The sequence below is a fragment of the Thermomyces dupontii genome, assembly GCF_041956625.1.
Source record: "Thermomyces dupontii strain NRRL 2155 unplaced genomic scaffold VTN31scaffold_2, whole genome shotgun sequence".
Taxonomy (NCBI): domain Eukaryota; kingdom Fungi; phylum Ascomycota; class Eurotiomycetes; order Eurotiales; family Trichocomaceae; genus Thermomyces; species Thermomyces dupontii.
This window is the reverse complement of record NW_027192308.1, coordinates 607,200-625,291: the sequence shown is the minus strand read 5'-3', so window position 1 is coordinate 625,291 and position 18,092 is coordinate 607,200. Positions and strand designations below refer to the sequence as shown.

The window sequence follows — 18,092 nt, the reverse complement described above, 5'->3', positions numbered from 1 at the left end:
CGACAGACTCAGCAGGTGGGGCCGCCTATGAGTACTGTCTTTCTTCGTCGTGCCGAGATCATCCGTAACCTGAGCGTGTTTACCTCGACTCTTTCGTGGGTTACCAAACCGGATCAAGGAAATTACTAGTATGCCATGTGCAATGAACCCGAAGCCTCCATGGCCCGAATCCTGGACCAAATCCTCCATCCGCCGCCGCTGATGATTACGAGAGGCGTGCGGACCCTGGCGGTGGCGAATGGAGAGCTATCTACACTAGAATAGTCTGAATTGAGACCTCGTTTAGAATGCCTTTCCATTTTGAAAGTCCCGTGCACACAACAGTGGTATATTGGCAAAGAACGACGAGGAAAGGACAGCAAAAGTCTTCATCTTGAGCAAGCTAAATGCCGCCTCGATATAAAGCAGGCAACGTCTTGATCTGGGGCCGATGAACGAGTGTGATGAGTACGAGAACGATTGTCCCTTAACATTTGATTCTCTATCTAGGGCATGATCGATCATGTGACCCTCGGGATTGTTTGCTTTGTTTGTCAAGTGACCTCGATATGATAACACCCTCTTGGAGTTATTTCTAGTTATTGATAGTTATGCATTGAGATGCACACCCCCGGACTTGGTCTTCCGGTCGGAGATTCACAGCTGATCGAATGATGGATTAGGTAACTAGTGGTTAATATTCATGGTGTCGGGCCGTGTCCATCGCAATCGAGATTAGAAATGACATGATCGGATGCCGGGGAATCCTTGGCCTTTGGTCATGTTGAAATCATGGACGAAAACAAGATAGAACACTACGAGGAGGATTCCTGATTGCTCCGATGATGCTGGACTTGGGCAACAATATGGGACACTCCTCTGACTGCGATTTGACAGAAATCACGGCTGAGTCGAAAAAAGTCAAACTTTGTGAATAATATTATTTGCTGCTTGGTCAATGATTTATTAGTATTCTATGAATAAGCTCGAAATATACTGTAAGTACATACTACCTACAGTACTTCCTCTGCAGTGCTCACCGGCCGTGGGTACTTAGTTTTTCACTTGGATCAGCTGGAACGCGCTCATCGCGTCATTACCCGCCGATCATTCACCGATACATAGATAGTAGTACTCTACTATCAGTCCATGTACTTATCATCATCATCATCATGAGATTGTCACCGTCAGATTGATCAGTCGATTTTTTTTATAAACTTTAGTATCTACTGTTTTTCATCCCCGTAAAGACAGAATCTTAACAAGTCAAAGAAACAGTCCAGAGCCCCTTGTTCGCTGCACTGCGGCCAAGCCCATTCGTCTCCTGATCATGGCCTTTCGCTTTCCCCAGGCGCCCCCGCGTCGCCAGTCGTCATACACAGGGCCCGAGCGACCGTCGCTGGACCTGTCGCGGCTCTCACAGCAACCGGACGATGACACGCAGCAATGGGTGCTCTTCTCGCCCACGCAGACCCCCTCGACCCTGCACACGGGGACCGACTCCACCGCCCGTACCGCCGGCTTATCGCGCCTGAGCGACTTTGGCTCCTTCAGCGCGGGCACCCAGGCCGATCACAACAACCAGGGTGAGCCTGCGGACGAGGATGCCACCGAACTCGATAGCCTTGACGAGGGCCTGCAGGAGTTTCCCCATGCCCAGGTCGCGGACTCGTCGCGGGCCGTGCTGCCCACCCATGATGGACTCGGGAGCTTTTACGACTCCAACCAATTCGTTCAACACCAAATCTGGCAATATGAGCAGTACAATCCCGGACGGTCGGCGAATGTGGCCCACACGCGACGATCCAGCGTCCAGCGACACTTGGACTCGGTCGAGGAGCAGGAAATGCAGGAGGAGCGGGAACGATGGCAGCGGATCGAGAAGTGGCGCATCGAGCAGAGCCGGATACTGCTAGAAGAGATCGAGCGCGAGACGCGACGGTTACGGCGCCGGAACAGTCGGGCCAGCGTCTCGGCTGCGTCGCGCAGATCAGGCGCCCCTGCTTTGGATAGTATATCTGAGACGGGTGTCATGGAAACGACACCAGCGTCCGCGTCGGAGACGTCGTCGGATCAAGGCGACACCCCCGAGGAATCCATTTGGAGGAAGATCACCCGGAAAGTAATCCGCGACTTGATCGGCATCGACGAGTCGTTGCTGTCGGTGATCTTAGGCGAATCGCTGGCCGGTTCGGCCCCCGCGACCACCGACCCGGACAATCGATCCGAAGTGGGAGCGGCGGAGATGGAGCGCGAGCTCCAAGACACACCCAGCGTCGCCGAGAGCGGGAGCGATGGGCGATGGCCGGAGCGAATACTGCACCGCATCGCGCGCGAGCTTGGGATCCTCGTGCACCAGCTCTGCGAGCACCCAGGCGCGTTCACCACTTATCTCCGCGTCGAGGATCCCAGGAATTACTATGCGGGCATTCCGGTGCCTTCGTCAGAATCCAATAGTTCATCCCAGCTGCCTCTGACAACGTCGGACAGTGCAGATACTGCAGTTACCTCCAACTTTTCTCCACACTTTACGCCAACCATTCGCGATCCGGCGGTCGTTGAGCATGCCGCCCAGTGGGGGATCGAGGAGGAGGACGTCCCGTCCCCGAGCGCGGATCCGGCAACGGACAGCGTCCTAGCGAACCGAGAACGCGAGTTCTGGGAGCGCGAACTCGACATGGCGATGGTCTTCCGGTACCTGAGGAGCCGATTCCGACGAACCAACGAGGGCAATCGGACACCGTCATCTTCATCTCCGTCGCGCCGCGACCATTCTCAGGACGCCAACCATGCCCAATCACACCCACGAGCGGCCGTCATTCAGCACCACCACCCTCTCGTCGCAAGAGCACATGCCCGCCACCAAGCAACACAACGCCAGAACAACCCGTCGCTCCGCACGCAGTTCCCGCCGTCTGCCGCTGCCGCTGCAGGCCCGTCATCACCCATCACGCGCCATCGCTTCCGTCGACCGAGTTCCAGCTGTGCCAGTCAGAGTACCAAGGTATCTCTAGTCACGCACACGCACACTGCCGGCCTGGGCAGCGGGTCGAGTCGCCATTACTGGGATATTGGCGGGAGTGTCGGCAGCGGGAGCGCGGTGGTTTCGGTTGGAGGTGGTGCGGATCATTGGGGTGAAGTTTGAGTGAGTGATTGATATAGACTGGTTTGAGTCCTGTCCTTTTTTTTGTCTACGAGCTATGGATGATAATAGATGTGGCGTCGTGAACGGTGTGTGATTGTAATGTTGGATTCTGAGTTGATATGACTGGCGGCAGTTACAGGGTTATTGATTTCATGGACGTGGATGCTGTCTCTTTTTCATGATAATAGGGATTTCTTTGACGTTTGTACCTAGAGTATTACTACGTACAAATACCGAGTACCTACCTCGATTAGGTGCGATAATATCACACATATGCTCAGCAATATTCGACGCATAGAAGATCGTATTCATGCCTTTAGGCAACAACAGATGATGCTGGATAGTATCAAGTGGCTCTTCAAGACCACATGGAAGACTTGCAAGGACACACCGACAGTAGTGACCCCGGGCGGTACACTTCTTAGGCTACTTTGAAAAGAAATATGTCGAGTCATCATGCATTGGCCTAATCTTTACCATACAAAGCGACAAGTCATGGGAACAAACGAAATAGAATCCCCTAAATTAAGCCGCCTGCGACAGGTTCTCATAGGCCTCCGGGAAGTTGCGGATGTTGTCCTCGATGCGGCCGCGGTCGCGGTGGAACTTGACGTAGGCACCGTCCATCTTAACCTTGCCCTCCTGGCGGAGACGCACGTATTCCTCGCGGCGAAGCGGGGTGAAGCCCCAATTCTTAGAGACGATGACCTTTTGCCGGCCGGGGAACTTGTACATGGAGCGGCGCAGGGCCTCGACGGCGGTCGCGCGGTGGGCGTCACGGGTACGCACGGAGAGCAGGATCTGGCCAATGTCCACCCGGGCAACTTTGCCGGCGGGCTTGCCGAAGGCGCCACGCATACCGGTCTGGAGACGATCGGCACCAGCGCACGACAACATCTTGTTGATCCGGATGACGTGGAACGGGTGGGCGCGGACGCGGAGGTGGAAACCTTCCTTACCGGCGACCTTCACGAGGTACCTATGATTCCAGTCAGACCAATCATTCGTAATTTCTCGGTATGATTTGGCGCATACTTGTTGGCGCAGATACGCGCAGCTTCCAAAGCCTCCGACGAGACCTGTTCGTACTCATCGGAGACCAAGTGCACGCAGGTCGGGAAGTCATCCACGCTGGCCTTCTTCCGTCCCAGGTCGTAGATCCGGATCTTGGGGTCCGGAACACCACGGCAGTACCGGGACTTGGGGTACGGCTGCAGAACTGTCAGCTCATGTCCATCCAACGAGTTCACAGTGATCTCAATGCTGCCGGATTACGCCATCTCCAATGAAAAAAACTTGGGAATACGACCCGACAGCACCATCAACAACGCACCTTGTTCTTGCAGTAGCGGTAGCACCTCGCAGGACGACGGGCCATCTTGACGACTGTTCACGGATTGACTGTAAATCCTGCGACAAAGATGGTTGAAGATGGAAAAGAGGGTCAAGGGGAAGAAGAACGCACTCAAATCCCGAAGTTCAATTATTAATCGCCGCTCTTGGCGGTTTGATTTCAAAGCAAGTTTTCGGTTTTCCGTCATGTGTGGCAAAGCCCTAAGCCCTAAGCGACCAGATTTGCATTCAGTCACGTGACTATTCTGTCACGGGACCAGAGTTCATCCGAATGCGTACTAGCGTTGATGATCTCAACCAATCAATGGGAGTCCGCCAATGACGGGCCGGTAATTCCCTGACTCCTCGGGACATCATGGGGGCTATGCTGTTTATCGGACTGTTGGGCATCGTGTTTTTAGGATTCTAAATCTGGAGTCCGAACAGACAACTGAACCCGGTTCGCTCTGTGCCAGGCAGTTGTGGTCAACCTGTCAGGTGTCGCGATCATTGTTGGCTGGACGCTGGAAGAAACGACACCGCATGCGGATGGCGCTAATCCATACAAGGAAATTCTAATACAATAGTCCCAGAAAAGATACTGTGATGCCCTGGAGAGCCAAGTATGCCGATGAACACCCAAACACGCTGGAAATGATCCCTAGCTTGATGCGAGGGGCTTTTGCGAGGGGCTTTTGCTGATGGTCTCAGGCCTACAAAGTGCATATTAACTCATCCCGCTCCTGAGAGTTACGGCAGCCTCGCACCTTGATCGACTGCCGTCGTTTCATGCCGATTCCACTTGCCCGTCCCGGCTATCCACCCCTGATCTTGGAACTCTCCCAAGCATGACGCTGGATATCTGATTCCCTATCCGCAGAGAGTCGGGCACTGAGTTTGAACTGCATATTGCCCTTTGGTCGGCCAGCTAACTCTGCCCGCTAGAAATCATCCCAAACCCCGACACCCCGATTTCCATTCAGCAGCCATGTCTACCGCCACACCAAGGAAATCGCCCCCCGGAGCGTCAACCCGGACGCAATCGGAGCGATCGAGTACTGATCGCAGCTCGCCCAAATCTTCAAATGGTCTGCAGCGAACTCCATCAACCCGTACATCGCACATGTCCGCGCGGGCCGCGGCGCGCAAACCGGGCCGATCCAATCTGAGCACGTCTAGTGTGCCCAAAATGTCCGCCAACGATTCATCGTCCGACGAAGAAGCCCGTGCCCAGATGGCGTCCCTGATCGACGACCTGAAGGAGCAGCTCCACAAGGCCGAGACCGCATCGCAGCAATACCAGAAGCAACTGGATGTGTTGCAGATCCGTCTAGATGAGGCCGTGGCTGAGCAAGCGAAGCTGGAGGAGCAAATCCATGACAAGGACAGCAAAATCGAAGCGTTAAATGAGCAGATTCGGGAGCATCCGCGGATTATCCGGGAGATGCAGCAGGCGCATGATCAGGAATTGAATGCCCTGCTGAAGGAAAAGGAACAGCACGTTATCAGGGAAGAGGAGTTACAGTTCACCATTCAGCGCCTCAAAGAGTCCCTGGCGCAAAGAGAGGCGCGTGCAGCGTCAGACGCCGACAAGAACGTGTCTCGTTCCTGTAGGTCTTGGCAAACAATCCCCGTGCGATGGCGGAGCTAACGTCTCCCAGCTAGCTTCCGGAGCCGCTCCACCACCGATGGTGAAAACGGGCAGTTTGCCCCCTCCTCGCAGCTGGAGCGTAGTCCGTCTCGCAACCATTCCAACCTTCTGCTGCAGAAGGACAAGCTGATTGAGTCACTGCGCCTTGAACTTGCAGAGTCACAGATCAAGCTCGTAGAGATGGAGAACAAGGGCGGCGGTCGGCAGGCGGAACTGGAACGAGAGCTCCTGGAAGCGCGGATGGCCAATGCTCGGCTAATGGAGGACAATGAAAGCTACCAACTCCTCCTCCGGGAGAAGACCTTGAATGGCGAGTTCAGTAAAGGGGACCTCCTCCACGATGACCGGGCGAGTTCTCCGCCTACGGCCAGTGGCGGGGGCTCGTTGGCCGATGAGTTGGAATCGGCCGAAGGGCAATCAAACACAGTGCGGAAACTAGAGGCGGAGATCAAGTCGCTGAAGGAGGAAAAGAAAGCTCTGACACTTTACATCGAGCGCATCATTGGCCGACTCTTGGAAAGTGAAGGATTTGAGCACATCCTGGACAAGAGCGACGATGCACGCCCGCCACCCAAGACTGAAAAGACCCCTCCACCTCCGGCACAGAGCGGGGAAGGAGTCTCGTTTTTGCAGCGGGCCAAGTCGGTGGTCGCCGGTCAGGGGAATCGCCCCAGGCCCAAAGCGCGACCTGCCAGCGTGATGCCTGCAGCTACGACCTCCGCGCCGCCGCCGCCCATGTCTGCTGTGGAGAATCCTGAGACCGCCCCCCGGGTTCCCATCATGCGTGCGCAGACCGTTCGGACCGGACACCGACGGACTCAGTCAGAACAAACAGGCGACGTTGCGGCTGCCGCCGTTGTCGGACAGATGTATCGGGCCAGCCGTCGAACATCGGGAGGGCCGGTGAGCCCGGCCGTCCTCAGCCCGACCACGATGGGGCCGGGCTCACGGCAGAGTAGCCTTTTCAACGTGCCCGCGCCCGCGAGCGCTCGAGAGCCATCGCAGGGCAGCGGAATCGAACGCAAGAGGCTGAGTAGTTCGGACAGCGTGTCCAGCGACGCCAATGCGGACGTCAGCTCCCTGGGGGCGATGTCGACGCCTCCTAGCCGGTCCAGCAGCGGCATGAACAATTACCCGGGAGCGGTGATGCAGCAGAACAAGCTGCGGCCGCTTCGCCTGGTGCAGGAGAACCAGGAAATCGAGAGCCAGCACACTAGCGAGGACGAGGCCGCGACCAAGCGCGCCAACCGAAGTAGCTGGATCTCATGGTTCAACCGACCGAGGACCACCTCTGGCCCTCAAGACGGCCAGAAGTCATGATTTGGGCCGTATGAATTGTCGATGGATGAATCTTGACGTGTTTATCTGGCGATATCTGCGATATTTGATCAGCATGTGCCTATTGCGGTCATCTATACCCGGGTGGAGTGTATTTTCTTGTTTATTGCTTCCTTATCCACGATGTATTTGGACATGAATTGCGTATAGGATGTAATGATTTTATTTTTTTTTTTTTTGCAATTTAATTCGACTGTATTCTATTAGTCTGATATTGATCTATCGTTCTGATCTCGAGGAGTTGTTTATCGGGATCTCATAGTGGAGCGGACCAAAGTTGCTACGGCCAAGTTGTCGCATCCCAACATCTTAGCTGATTCAACCCACGGCCTTGACAGGACAACAACACAACCACCATGCCGGGCCCGCTGTCCCTCTTCGCCGTCAATGCGGTCCTGATCCTCTCGACTGACGATCACTCGCGCATCTTCGCCAAATACTATTCTCCTCCGCACCCTCCCGCTGGCGTCGCACCCAATGCCACCGATTACCCCGGCGCAAACCCCTACCCAACTGTCAAAGAGCAAAAAGCCTTTGAAAAGGGACTGATTGAGAAGACCAACAAGCAAACGAGCGACATCATCCTTTATGACAATCGGGTCGTGGTGTTCAAGATGGAGAACGACGTGATGCTCTATGTGGTCGGCAGCTCCGAGGAGAACGAGGTCTTGCTGTACAACGTCGTGTTGGCCCTACGGGACGCATTGGGAATTCTCTTCAAGTGCGTTCCTTCTGATTCAGAGTGGAAAAAGCTCTACTGACGTGTGTTTTTTTTCTTTTTCCCCTCACAGAGGCGGCACTGACAAGCGGTCGATCGTTGAAAACTACGATCTCGTCGCACTCGCCATCGACGAGATCATCGACGACGGCATCATTCTCGAGACGGACCCGGTCATGATCGCCTCGCGCGTCAGCCGCGCCCCGGCCCCGGACGTTCCGAATATGAAGAACATCGATCTGTCCGAGCAGGGTCTCCTCAATGCTTGGGAGTTTGGCAAGCGAAGATTGGCCGAGGGGCTACGACAGGGGCTGTGATACCAACGTTCGCATTGCATTTTACTCTTCGTTTTGCTCGGGGATAGGAACACCTTGTCGCAGCGTCAGTTCGGTTTGATGTCTCGAGTTTCTGCTATAATTGTATCTTTGGGCACAGAGTTTGGGACAGGCGCGATGTCTTTCACTGATAGATACCTATATTATTTCCTCAGAATGGACTACGGGTGTTGAATTCAGATTGTAGGCTTACATATGCCATGGTTTCGAATTTCTTCAGTCATGTCTGACGGCGTCATGCGTCGTTCGAATTCTGCACTCACCTTCTAACTTGATATCTCCACAAAAGTTGACAACTTAATCTGCTGTTATTTTTGTCTGGGATAGTAATCGTACATAGTAGTCCCGCATTGCCGTGACGTTTTGTCGGACTGCCCCGCCGACGTCAACGGCAGACGGCCCTCAGCACACGAGCACGGCGGTAACAACAAGATAACCTCCCAAGATGAAGCAGAGATTCTCGTCGCTCGATGTCAAGGCCATCTCGCTCGAGCTCGACGCCGCGCTCACCAGTCTGCGCGTGTCCAACATCTATGATCTCTCATCCGTGAGTCATAGAATCTGCTTCACCACCAAGAAGATTATTCCGCTGCTAACTCAGCTCCAAAGCGCATATTCCTCTTCAAACTTACCAAACCGGATGTCCGGAAACAGTTTATCGTCGACTCGGGCTTCCGCTGCCACCTGACCGACTACTCGCGCACCACCGCGGACGCACCGTCGGGCTTTGTCAAGCGCCTGCGCGACACCCTCAAGACCCGCCGCGTGACGGCCGTGCGCCAGATCGGCACCGACCGGATTATCGACATCGTCTTCAGCGATGGCGCGTTCCATCTCTTCCTCGAGTTTTTCGCGGGCGGGAATGTCATCCTCACGGACGGCGACCTCACCATCCTTGCCGTGCTGCGGCACGTCCCCGCGGGCGGCGACCAGGAGGAAATCAAGGTTGGGCTGAAATATACGCTTACAAATAAGCAAAACTATCACGGGGTGCCGGGGCTGTCGCGGGAGCGGCTGCGGCAGGTACTACAAAATGCAGCGGCGGCCGAGGCCGAGCAGCAGCAGCAGCAGCAGCAGCAACAGCAGCAGCAACAGGCAGAGGGCGCGGAAGGATCCGGCCCAGCCGCGAAGCAGGGCAAGAAGAAGAAGCGCAAGCCAGGCGAGGCGCTGCGCAAGGCCCTGAGCGCCGGGTTTCCCGAGTTCCCGCCGCTGCTCCTAGAGCACGCCCTGGCCGTGGTGGGTGTGGACACCTCGTCCGTGACTCCGGAGCAGGCGCTTGCCGATGACAATGCGCCGCTTCTTGAGCAACTGCTGGCGGCTCTGCAGGAGGCGAAGGCGGTCTCTGACGCTGTGGAAAGCGCGTATACCAGGAAGGGCTACATTGTCGCCAAGGAGGACGTGCGGCGCCGGCCTGCGGAAGCAGCAGACGCCGACGGACAGCAACAGCAACAACCGCCCTTGCTCTACGACGATTTCCACCCGTTCCGGCCGCGGCAGTTCGAGGACCAAGACGGGTACCGCATCCTACAGTTCGACAGCTTCAACAAGACCGTGGACGAGTACTTCTCGTCTCTGGAGTCGCAGAAGCTCGAGTCGCGTCTCGCAGAGCATGAGGAAACGGCCCGGAAACGGTTGGAGAATGCGCGGCTCGATCACCAGCAGCGGGTTGGCGCCCTCAAGGAGGCGCAGGAGATGCATATCCGCAAGGCCAACGCGATCGAGGCCAATGTGTACCGCGTCCAGGAGGCCATCGACGCGGTCAACGGCCTTGTTGCGCAGGGTATGGACTGGGTGGAAATCGAGCGGTTGGTGGAGATGGAGCAGGGCAGAAACAACCCAGTGGCGCAGATCATCAAGCTGCCACTGAAATTACACGAAAATACGATTACTCTGCGGTTAACCGAGGCTACCTACGATGATGAAGCCTCTTCCGAGTCGGAATCGGAGCAAGAGCGTGATAAAGAGCAAGAATCGGAGGGCCGGCCACGCCGGGGAAGCCTCTCGGTTGACATTGACCTAGGACTGTCTCCATGGGCCAACGCGACCCAATACTACAATCAGAAGAAATCCGCCGCGGTCAAGGAGCAGAAGACCATCCAAGCATCCGAGAAGGCACTGAAGGCGCACGAGAAAAAGGTCACCGAAGACCTGAAGCGTCACCTCAAGAAAGAGAAGCAGGTCCTGCGCCCCACGCGAGCACAAATGTGGTTCGAGAAGTTCCGGTTTTTCGTCTCTTCGGACGGATATCTGGTCCTCAGCGGCCGGGATGCGCATCAGTCTGAAATTCTTTACCGAAGACACCTGAAGAAAGGGGATGTGTTTGTGCATGCAGACGTAGACGGTGCCATGCCGGTGATTATCCGGAATCGGCCGGACACACCCAACGCACCGATTCCGCCGGGGACGCTGTCGCAGGCTGGCAGTCTGTCAGTGGCTACGTCCAAAGCGTGGGATACCAAGGCGCTCATGCCAGCGTGGTGGGTGCCCGCGCATTTGGTCTCAAAGACAAACGAGAGGGGAGAGCTCCTGGCGCGTGTCGGCGAGTTCCACATCAAGGGAGAGAAGAATTACCTCACGCCCAGCCAGCCGGTTTTAGGGTTTGCCGTGTTGTTCCAGATTAGCCGAGAGAGCGTGGTGAACCATCGGCGGCATCGTCAGGATGAACCCACAGAAAATCCCGATCAAAGTGCCGCTCGTGAAGGCGAAACAGTTCAAGATGGTGAAGGGCAAAAGGGGGAGAATGTGGATGCTGCTGATGAAAAAGGAGAAACAAGCCAAGGTGGTGAAGAGGAAAAGGGAAAGAATATGGATGCTGCAAGTCAAGGGGATGCTAAAGAACAAAATGCCACTGAAAATCAAGATTCATCTGAGTCAGAGCCTGAATCCGAGTCCGAGGGTGAAGAGGGCGAGGCAGACACTAGATCTAATCCCTTGCAAACATCGACCGCAGAGCCAGAAATTGCTCAAAGTGAGGAGAAACTCGAGCAGAAAGAAGAGCCCAAAGAGGAGCCCGCTCCTGAGGAAGAGGAACCTTCTACCCAGGAAGCCACCACCGACGCCGCAACCTCCACCCCGGCACCAGAACGGCCACAAGGAAAGCGATACCTTTCCGCACACGAACGGCGACAGCTCAAGAAGGGGCGCAAGCCGACAACAGCCTCCAATGATCATTCAACCACACCGACCCCTCCGTCGCAACCCGGCACCCCGTCAACAACATCGACCAAGCAGCAACCTGCGGCGCAACCACGCAGCAAAGTGAGTAAAGCTAAAAAGGCCGCGCTCAAGAAATACGCCGAGCAAGACGAGGAAGAGCGAGAGCTGGCTCTCCGACTGCTCGGTGTCAAGAAGTCAGGCGAAAAGGTTGCAGAGAAGACAGTAGATGCAGCGGTCGCCAAAGCGCAGCGAGAAGCGGAGCTGGAAGCTCAAAAACAGCGCCGACGAGCGCAACACGACCGAGCTGCAGCAGCGGAGTGGAAGCGGCAAGCCCAACTCGAGGAGTCTGGGGGTGCGGCTGCGGCGGATGAAGCCGCCGAGGACGGTGACGGTGACGGTGAAGAAGGCAGCGATCTGTCGGAAATTCTGCCGACGCTGGTGGGCACTCCGCACCCAGCCGACACGGTGGTGGCTGCGCTGCCGGTGGCCGCCCCCTCGGAGCGCAGTGAGCCGGTACAAGTACCGGGCGAAGGTGCAACCAGGCACGGTCAAGAAGGGCAAGGCCGTCAAGGAGATCCTGTCTCACTGGCTGCAGGAAGCGAGCGTTGGCAAGCCTGAGCCGGGGAGCGGCGGCGGGAAGATCGCGAAGAAAGCGATTGCGGAGGATATGGAGACGCAGGGCCTGGATCGGGCGACGGCAGAGCGGATGCGAGCAGCCGAAGCGGATTTGCTGCGGACATGGCGAGACGTTGAGGTTGTGAACACCGTGCCTGTTACGAAGGTGAGGATAGTCTCTGCGGGAATCACGTCCACGGGTGGAGATACGCAGAAGGGAGGCAAAGGCAAGGCCAAGGGGAAGGGGAAGAAGTAATCCTCAAGCTGTACAGTCCAAATCTTCTCTATCTCGAATAGAGTGTGAAAATAGAGCATATCAAGCTTCATTTCCCCGTATCTCATAACATCGCTATGACATCAGAGCCAGAACGCCTAACCCTAAGCCACCTCGATCCAAATCCATGTATCAGCATCCAAAGCAGCACCTTTACTACCCTGACTACCTCTCACTTGGAAACAAATTCCAAAACAACATAAATTCAGTAAAAAGTAAAAAAAGGACGAACAACCATGTCGGAGACACCCTCCAACCCTGTCTTCGTCGAAATCGTCTTCCTCCGTCTCAAATGCGACGTCGTCCCCGAGGAACCCAGCACCAACCTGGGTGGACAACAATTTCTCGACTTAATGGGGGACATTGCCCAACAGAACGGGTACCTGCGGAGTGCCTGGGGAAGGTCAATGGAGAATCCCGCGCGAGTTGTGATCATGGTTGGTGCGTACCTCCCAGAAACTTCCAAGTAGCGATAAGTTAAAGAGGCTTAATGTGAGGCGATGTACACTAGAATGGGCCGATGAAAGCTGTGCCATTCCCTTCACGCGGCTCGACCCCTTCGTTGATGAGCACGACCACGAAGACATCGAGGACAACGAGTCGCGCCTGATTACCGTGTACGCGACAATGACGCCCGCGCCGCTAACCTCCGGCGCAGTCGGCAAGAGCCCCGTCGTCGAGATCACCGTCCTGGCGACGCCGTCCGTCATCGGCGTCGAGCTATCCCGGGCCAACGTCCAGACGCAATCCTGGCAGCGGGACCTGATGGAGTTTCAGCAGATGCTGTTGCATGGGCTGCCCGAGGGGAAGGATGATGAAAAGGAGAAAGGGGGAACCGGTGAGAAGAGTCTGCGCGCGCTGGCCCTGTGCGTCGGCAGGATCGAGCGGCCGTCAAGCTTCGGGTACACGTCGGATGTTGTCACCGTCCCCAAAGATGGCGGCGGCGGCGCAGATGGGCGTGCGGACGGAGACCGCGAAACGTATGCGGACACCTATCTCTTGGTTATCGGTTGGAGGTCTAGGGAGCATCACATGCAGGCAAAGGAAACGCCCCAATACAAGCGCATCATCGAGCCGCTGCGTCAACGCATGATGGCCGAGCCGTGCAAGGGCCTGCAAAGCTGCCATGTGGCGTTCACTCTGGTCGAGCAAAGTCCTTTAAATAAAGTGCCATATGACTGCAAATAGGAAAATGGAGCGAAAGTGTAGATGTAAAAGAAGAAAAAAAAAACCCTCCAATTATTAGAATACATGACAGATAACAGCGACAATACCATTGCATTAGATAAACTCCGCCCAGATTCACATCCGATGCTTTTCACTTTCTATGCACCTGTTAGCTGAGGACTCAAAGCTTAGGCTTGACCTCAAACTTACCCAGCCGCGAATACAGCATATACAACGCCATCTGGTTACACTCTTGCGTCCCCGTGATCGTCACCAGTCGCTCGTTGCTGTTGTCCTGGGGCTCGTTGATCTTGATCACGCTGCCACTAAGCTGTCGGATCTCGTTGATCTTGGTCCCGCCTTTCCCGATGATCGCCCCCACCATGTCATTCGGAATATAGATCTGCTGCGTAATCGGTTGACCCGGCATGACTCCGGCAACAGGCTGTCCTGCATGGGGCTGCGCTTGGTGGGGTCCGTACGGAGTAGGCTGATGCGGTCCGACTCCCGCGTATGGAGCACGCGGAGACGCTCCGTAGTGAATCGGTGCCTGGGGTACGGGAGTTGGCGCAGCTGGCCCGTGCGGGTACGGCATGCCGTATGGGGTTGGCATAGGTCGGTGTTGTTGAGGATGATGACGCTTGTACGTATCCGGGTGACCATACTGCCCTCCAGCAGGTTGCGGGACGTACGGCACCACTTGCATACCACCGGGAACCACACCCACGGGCCCACCACTGCGGGTCGCATATGCCGACGCGGCCGGCCCGCCAAACCGCTCCGTCAACTGCTCTACCAAAGTCACGGCCACGTAGTACGTGGCAATGTGCACCGCATCAGCCACGCCGAGAACCACCAGTGACCGCTCCGTCGACATGGGGTAACATGAATCAGACGCGTTCAATCGTGCACCGGACGCCTCCTGGATCTCCCGGATGCGGGACCCGCCTTTCCCGATGATGGAGCCGATAAGAATGTGTGGAATGAGAAGGCGTAGAGGATACGTCTTGGACTGGGCAGTGGATGGCTGATCAAGGGGCTCGTTGTTCAGAGTACGGATAATCAGACCAAATGCCTATGTCCGGTTAACTGATCACCGTTGCAGCTGAGTCAACACAACGAGCTTACCTTGGCAACGGCATCTTGGGGTCCGCTGACAGTCAAAATTCTCTCAACAGCACCACGGGTATAATCACTGACCGTGCACTTGGCACCGGAAAGGCGACGGATCTGGGATACATTCTCCCCACCCTTACCGATTACAGTGGCGGCTTCCTGGCTAGAAATCACCGCCCGCATATGAATCCACTGACTCTCATCTTGGTGCTGGCGTTGTGATGGTTGCGATGTCGTTCGATCTGCGTGTGACGCCGTCGACTGGATGGGCTGCGTGTTCGCATCCTTGCCATTCGGCGCGTCTCCAACTACGGTATCTCCTTGGGTATCCTTAGCTCCGTTGGCCGTCTCTGCCTTGACCTCCGAGTCCGGCCGCTTGGCATCGTCCGTACGGACTACTTTGTCCAGTGCAGGCCGTTTCGCTTCCGGCTGGTCATTGGGACCCGAAGGAGACGAAGGGTCCTCGAGGGGACGTTTGGTCGATGGAATAGACGGGGATGTCGACATAATGCCTGCTCGTGAGCTGTTCTTGTTTCTTCTTCGTCCAGTCCGGCAACCAGAGAACCCTCCCTCTAGTTACGATATGACGCGGAAGAGAAGAGTTTTTGTTTCAATCTCGTTTGATGTTTCTTTTCTCTTGTCCTGCCTGATTGATTCGACTATATACACCAGATGTCCCCAAAGAAAAATTGCTGGTGAAGATGGCCGGAGGAAGGGGGATTCTGGTGTAAGTTCTGGGAGTTCGAGATGAAGGGCTCTGGCGTGATCTCGGGACGCAGTGTTGGTGGAGAGGTCAAGAGAGAAATGCGATGAGGCGGATGCAGATTCAGGGGATAGGTGCGGAGAAACGCGTGAAGATGCTCGCAAGCAGCCAGGCGAGAGGAGATGAGGATGAGGGAAAGGTGTGATGGTGTGAGGTGAAGTTGAGGCGAGGCGCGCGTGGAGAGCAGTCAGGAAAGCTGCTGGCACTAACCGGATTTGTCGTCGATAGTCATTGGTGTCACGTGATATCCAAAATAACTCTAACCTACTAAATGCACTTTCCTAATCAAGCTAGTCAATTCGGTACACTCATCAACGTGATAGTTCATTATCATCGAAGCTATCAAGCGCATTTTTTGAACGGCGCAGTGCATTGTGGACTCTCCTACCATAGGAGGAGTGGAAAATGGGCAAAAAAGACAAGAAAAAAAGCGCCGAGCGCAAGGAACGGATTGCCGCCAAGCAGTCCAAAAAAGCAGAGAAGAAGGAGAAAAAGAAAAAGGCTAAGGGCCGTGACGTGGACAGCGACGCTGAAGACGTGGAATTGGACGCGGTCCTGGCGCAGTATGCCGAGGAGCAAGCCAAGTTTCTGAAGATCACCGAGGTGGTGTCAGGCCCGCCAACGCCGCGGTCGTCGGCCACGATCCTTGCCTCACCATCCAACAGGAACGAGCTGTTGGTATTTGGCGGCGAGTACTTTGATGGCACTGTGGCCACATTTTACAACAATCTCTATGTCTATCTCATCGATAGAGACGAATGGCATGAGGTCACTAGTCCCAACAGTCCGCTTCCTCGCAGCGGACATGCATGGTGTCGGGGAGGAAACACGGGAGGAATATACCTCTTTGGCGGCGAGTTCTCGTCTCCAAAGCAGGGAACGTTCTACCACTATAATGATTTCTGGCATCTTGACCCTGCTACGCGAGAGTGGACTCGGATAGAAACCAAAAGCAAAGGGCCGCCGGCTAGGAGTGGCCATCGGATGACTTATTTCAAGGTAGGAGAGCAGTTAGGCACCGTACGTAGTAAGTTCCTTGCTGACAAGCGAGGAGAACTATATCATTCTTTTTGGAGGGTTTCAGGATACCTCCCAGCAGACCAAGTATCTGCAAGATCTCTGGATCTACGACTGCTCGAAGTACACCTGGTTCAATCCGCAACTACCTCCGGCATCGCAGAAACCTGATCCTCGATCCTCGTTTTCGTTTCTGCCGCATGAATCAGGGGCCGTTCTATACGGAGGCTACTCCCGTGTCAAGGCCTCGACATCTGGCAGTGGGAAACAAGCGAAGGGACCGCAGCGAACTATTCTGAAACCCATGATACACCAAGACACCTGGTTCCTTCGCATCACGCCGCCAGGCCCGGACGCGCCGGCATCCGCAGGCCCAACGGTGCGTTGGGAACGCCGAAAGAGGCCCGTAAACTCACCTAACCCTCCCCGTGCTGGGGTAACCATGGCCCACCACAAGGGCCGAGGCATTCTGTTCGGTGGAGTGCATGACGTCGAGGCGAGTGAAGAGGGTATAGAGAGCGAGTTCTTCAACACCCTGTATGCTTGGAATCTGGACCGCAATCGCTTCTTCGAGTTGACACTCCGACGCCCCAAGGGCCCAAGCAAGAAGCAGCAGAGTCAAGCTATGAAGAACAGAGACCGGAGCAAAGCCGATGAAGAGGAGCTGCTCCGGAACCTGGCCGCCCTGGAGGCGAAGAAGGGCATACGTCGGGAGGAAGATGAGGCGGACTTTCATAGGCCTCAGGTCGAGGAAGAGCCTTCCGAGCCTGCTAATACAAAGATCGTCCGATTCGAAATGCCACATCCGCGGTTCAATGCGCAGCTGGCAGTTCAAGAAGATACATTGTTCATTTTTGGTGGAACTTATGAACGCGGGGACCAAGAGTTCATCTTCAACGATTTATATTCTATTGACCTTGCGAAAATGGACGGTGTCAAAGAAATTTTCTACAATGAGCCGCCCAACTGGAACAACAAAGAGGAAGAAAGCGAAGATGAAGAGGACGAGGAGGACGAATCGGACGAGGAGTCGGACAAAGACACCGAAGTCACAGAAGACGCGGTGTCAATGGACACGCGCTCAGCTGCTTCAACGGAACTCACTGTGCCATCCGTCACGCAGGGAATGGAGCAACTCGACGTTGATGAACCCCCGGAACCCGAGCCTGTCGTAGAAGACAACCGGCCACACCCTCGACCTTTCGAGTCCTTGCGAGACTTTTTCGCTCGGACATCCACGGAGTGGCAGAATATACTCATCGAGCGATTGAAGACACAGGGTCAGAGCGTCGAAAAGACGCCCAAAGAGCTGCGGAAAGAAGCCTTCGATCTCGCGGAGGAGAAATGGTGGGACAGCCGCGAGGAGATCATGGCTTTGGAGGACGAGCAGGAGGCCGCTGGGATTGGCGAGGTGGTCAATATTGCAGAAAAAGGTGACAGCGCCGCCGTTGGTGGCGCTGCTCGTCGCAGATAGCTCCCTTATTGT

The 18,092-nt window shown here is 55.5% G+C and overlaps 7 protein-coding genes across 7 annotated transcripts; 4 read left to right on the top strand and 3 right to left on the bottom strand.

Moving 5' to 3' along the window:
• Positions 1-1,309: 1,309 nt before the first annotated feature.
• Positions 1,310-3,124, top strand: VTN31DRAFT_2603 (uncharacterized protein; the record flags this gene model as incomplete). The annotated part of the gene is made up of 1 exon (XM_069402790.1): positions 1,310-3,124. One exon carries the CDS (start codon positions 1,310-1,312, stop codon positions 3,122-3,124), a length of 1,815 nt encoding a protein of 604 aa, XP_069262036.1.
• Positions 3,125-3,649: 525 nt separating this feature from the next.
• VTN31DRAFT_2602 (60S ribosomal protein uL16) lies at positions 3,650-4,502 on the bottom strand (the record flags this gene model as incomplete). The annotated part of the gene is made up of 3 exons (XM_069402789.1): positions 3,650-4,103; positions 4,160-4,335; positions 4,458-4,502. The coding sequence occupies 3 exons, from the start codon at positions 4,500-4,502 to the stop codon at positions 3,650-3,652; spliced, it is 675 nt and encodes a 224-aa protein (XP_069262035.1).
• A 942-nt stretch (positions 4,503-5,444) lies between these two features.
• On the top strand, positions 5,445-7,427 carry VTN31DRAFT_2601 (uncharacterized protein; the record flags this gene model as incomplete). The annotated part of the gene is made up of 2 exons (XM_069402788.1): positions 5,445-6,066; positions 6,118-7,427. 2 exons carry the CDS (start codon positions 5,445-5,447, stop codon positions 7,425-7,427), a joined length of 1,932 nt encoding a protein of 643 aa, XP_069262034.1.
• Positions 7,428-7,801: 374 nt separating this feature from the next.
• On the top strand, positions 7,802-8,480 carry VTN31DRAFT_2600 (uncharacterized protein; the record flags this gene model as incomplete). Its single annotated transcript, XM_069402787.1, has 2 exons — positions 7,802-8,166; positions 8,237-8,480. 2 exons carry the CDS (start codon positions 7,802-7,804, stop codon positions 8,478-8,480), a joined length of 609 nt encoding a protein of 202 aa, XP_069262033.1.
• Positions 8,481-12,748: 4,268 nt separating this feature from the next.
• On the bottom strand, positions 12,749-13,253 carry VTN31DRAFT_2599 (uncharacterized protein; the record flags this gene model as incomplete). Its single annotated transcript, XM_069402784.1, has 2 exons — positions 12,749-12,937; positions 12,993-13,253. The coding sequence occupies 2 exons, from the start codon at positions 13,251-13,253 to the stop codon at positions 12,749-12,751; spliced, it is 450 nt and encodes a 149-aa protein (XP_069262032.1).
• A 592-nt stretch (positions 13,254-13,845) lies between these two features.
• Positions 13,846-15,333, bottom strand: VTN31DRAFT_2598 (uncharacterized protein; the record flags this gene model as incomplete). The annotated part of the gene is made up of 3 exons (XM_069402783.1): positions 13,846-13,868; positions 13,921-14,785; positions 14,839-15,333. 3 exons carry the CDS (start codon positions 15,331-15,333, stop codon positions 13,846-13,848), a joined length of 1,383 nt encoding a protein of 460 aa, XP_069262031.1.
• A 661-nt stretch (positions 15,334-15,994) lies between these two features.
• On the top strand, positions 15,995-18,080 carry VTN31DRAFT_2597 (uncharacterized protein; the record flags this gene model as incomplete). The annotated part of the gene is made up of 2 exons (XM_069402782.1): positions 15,995-16,588; positions 16,644-18,080. The coding sequence occupies 2 exons, from the start codon at positions 15,995-15,997 to the stop codon at positions 18,078-18,080; spliced, it is 2,031 nt and encodes a 676-aa protein (XP_069262030.1).
• Positions 18,081-18,092: the final 12 nt, after the last annotated feature.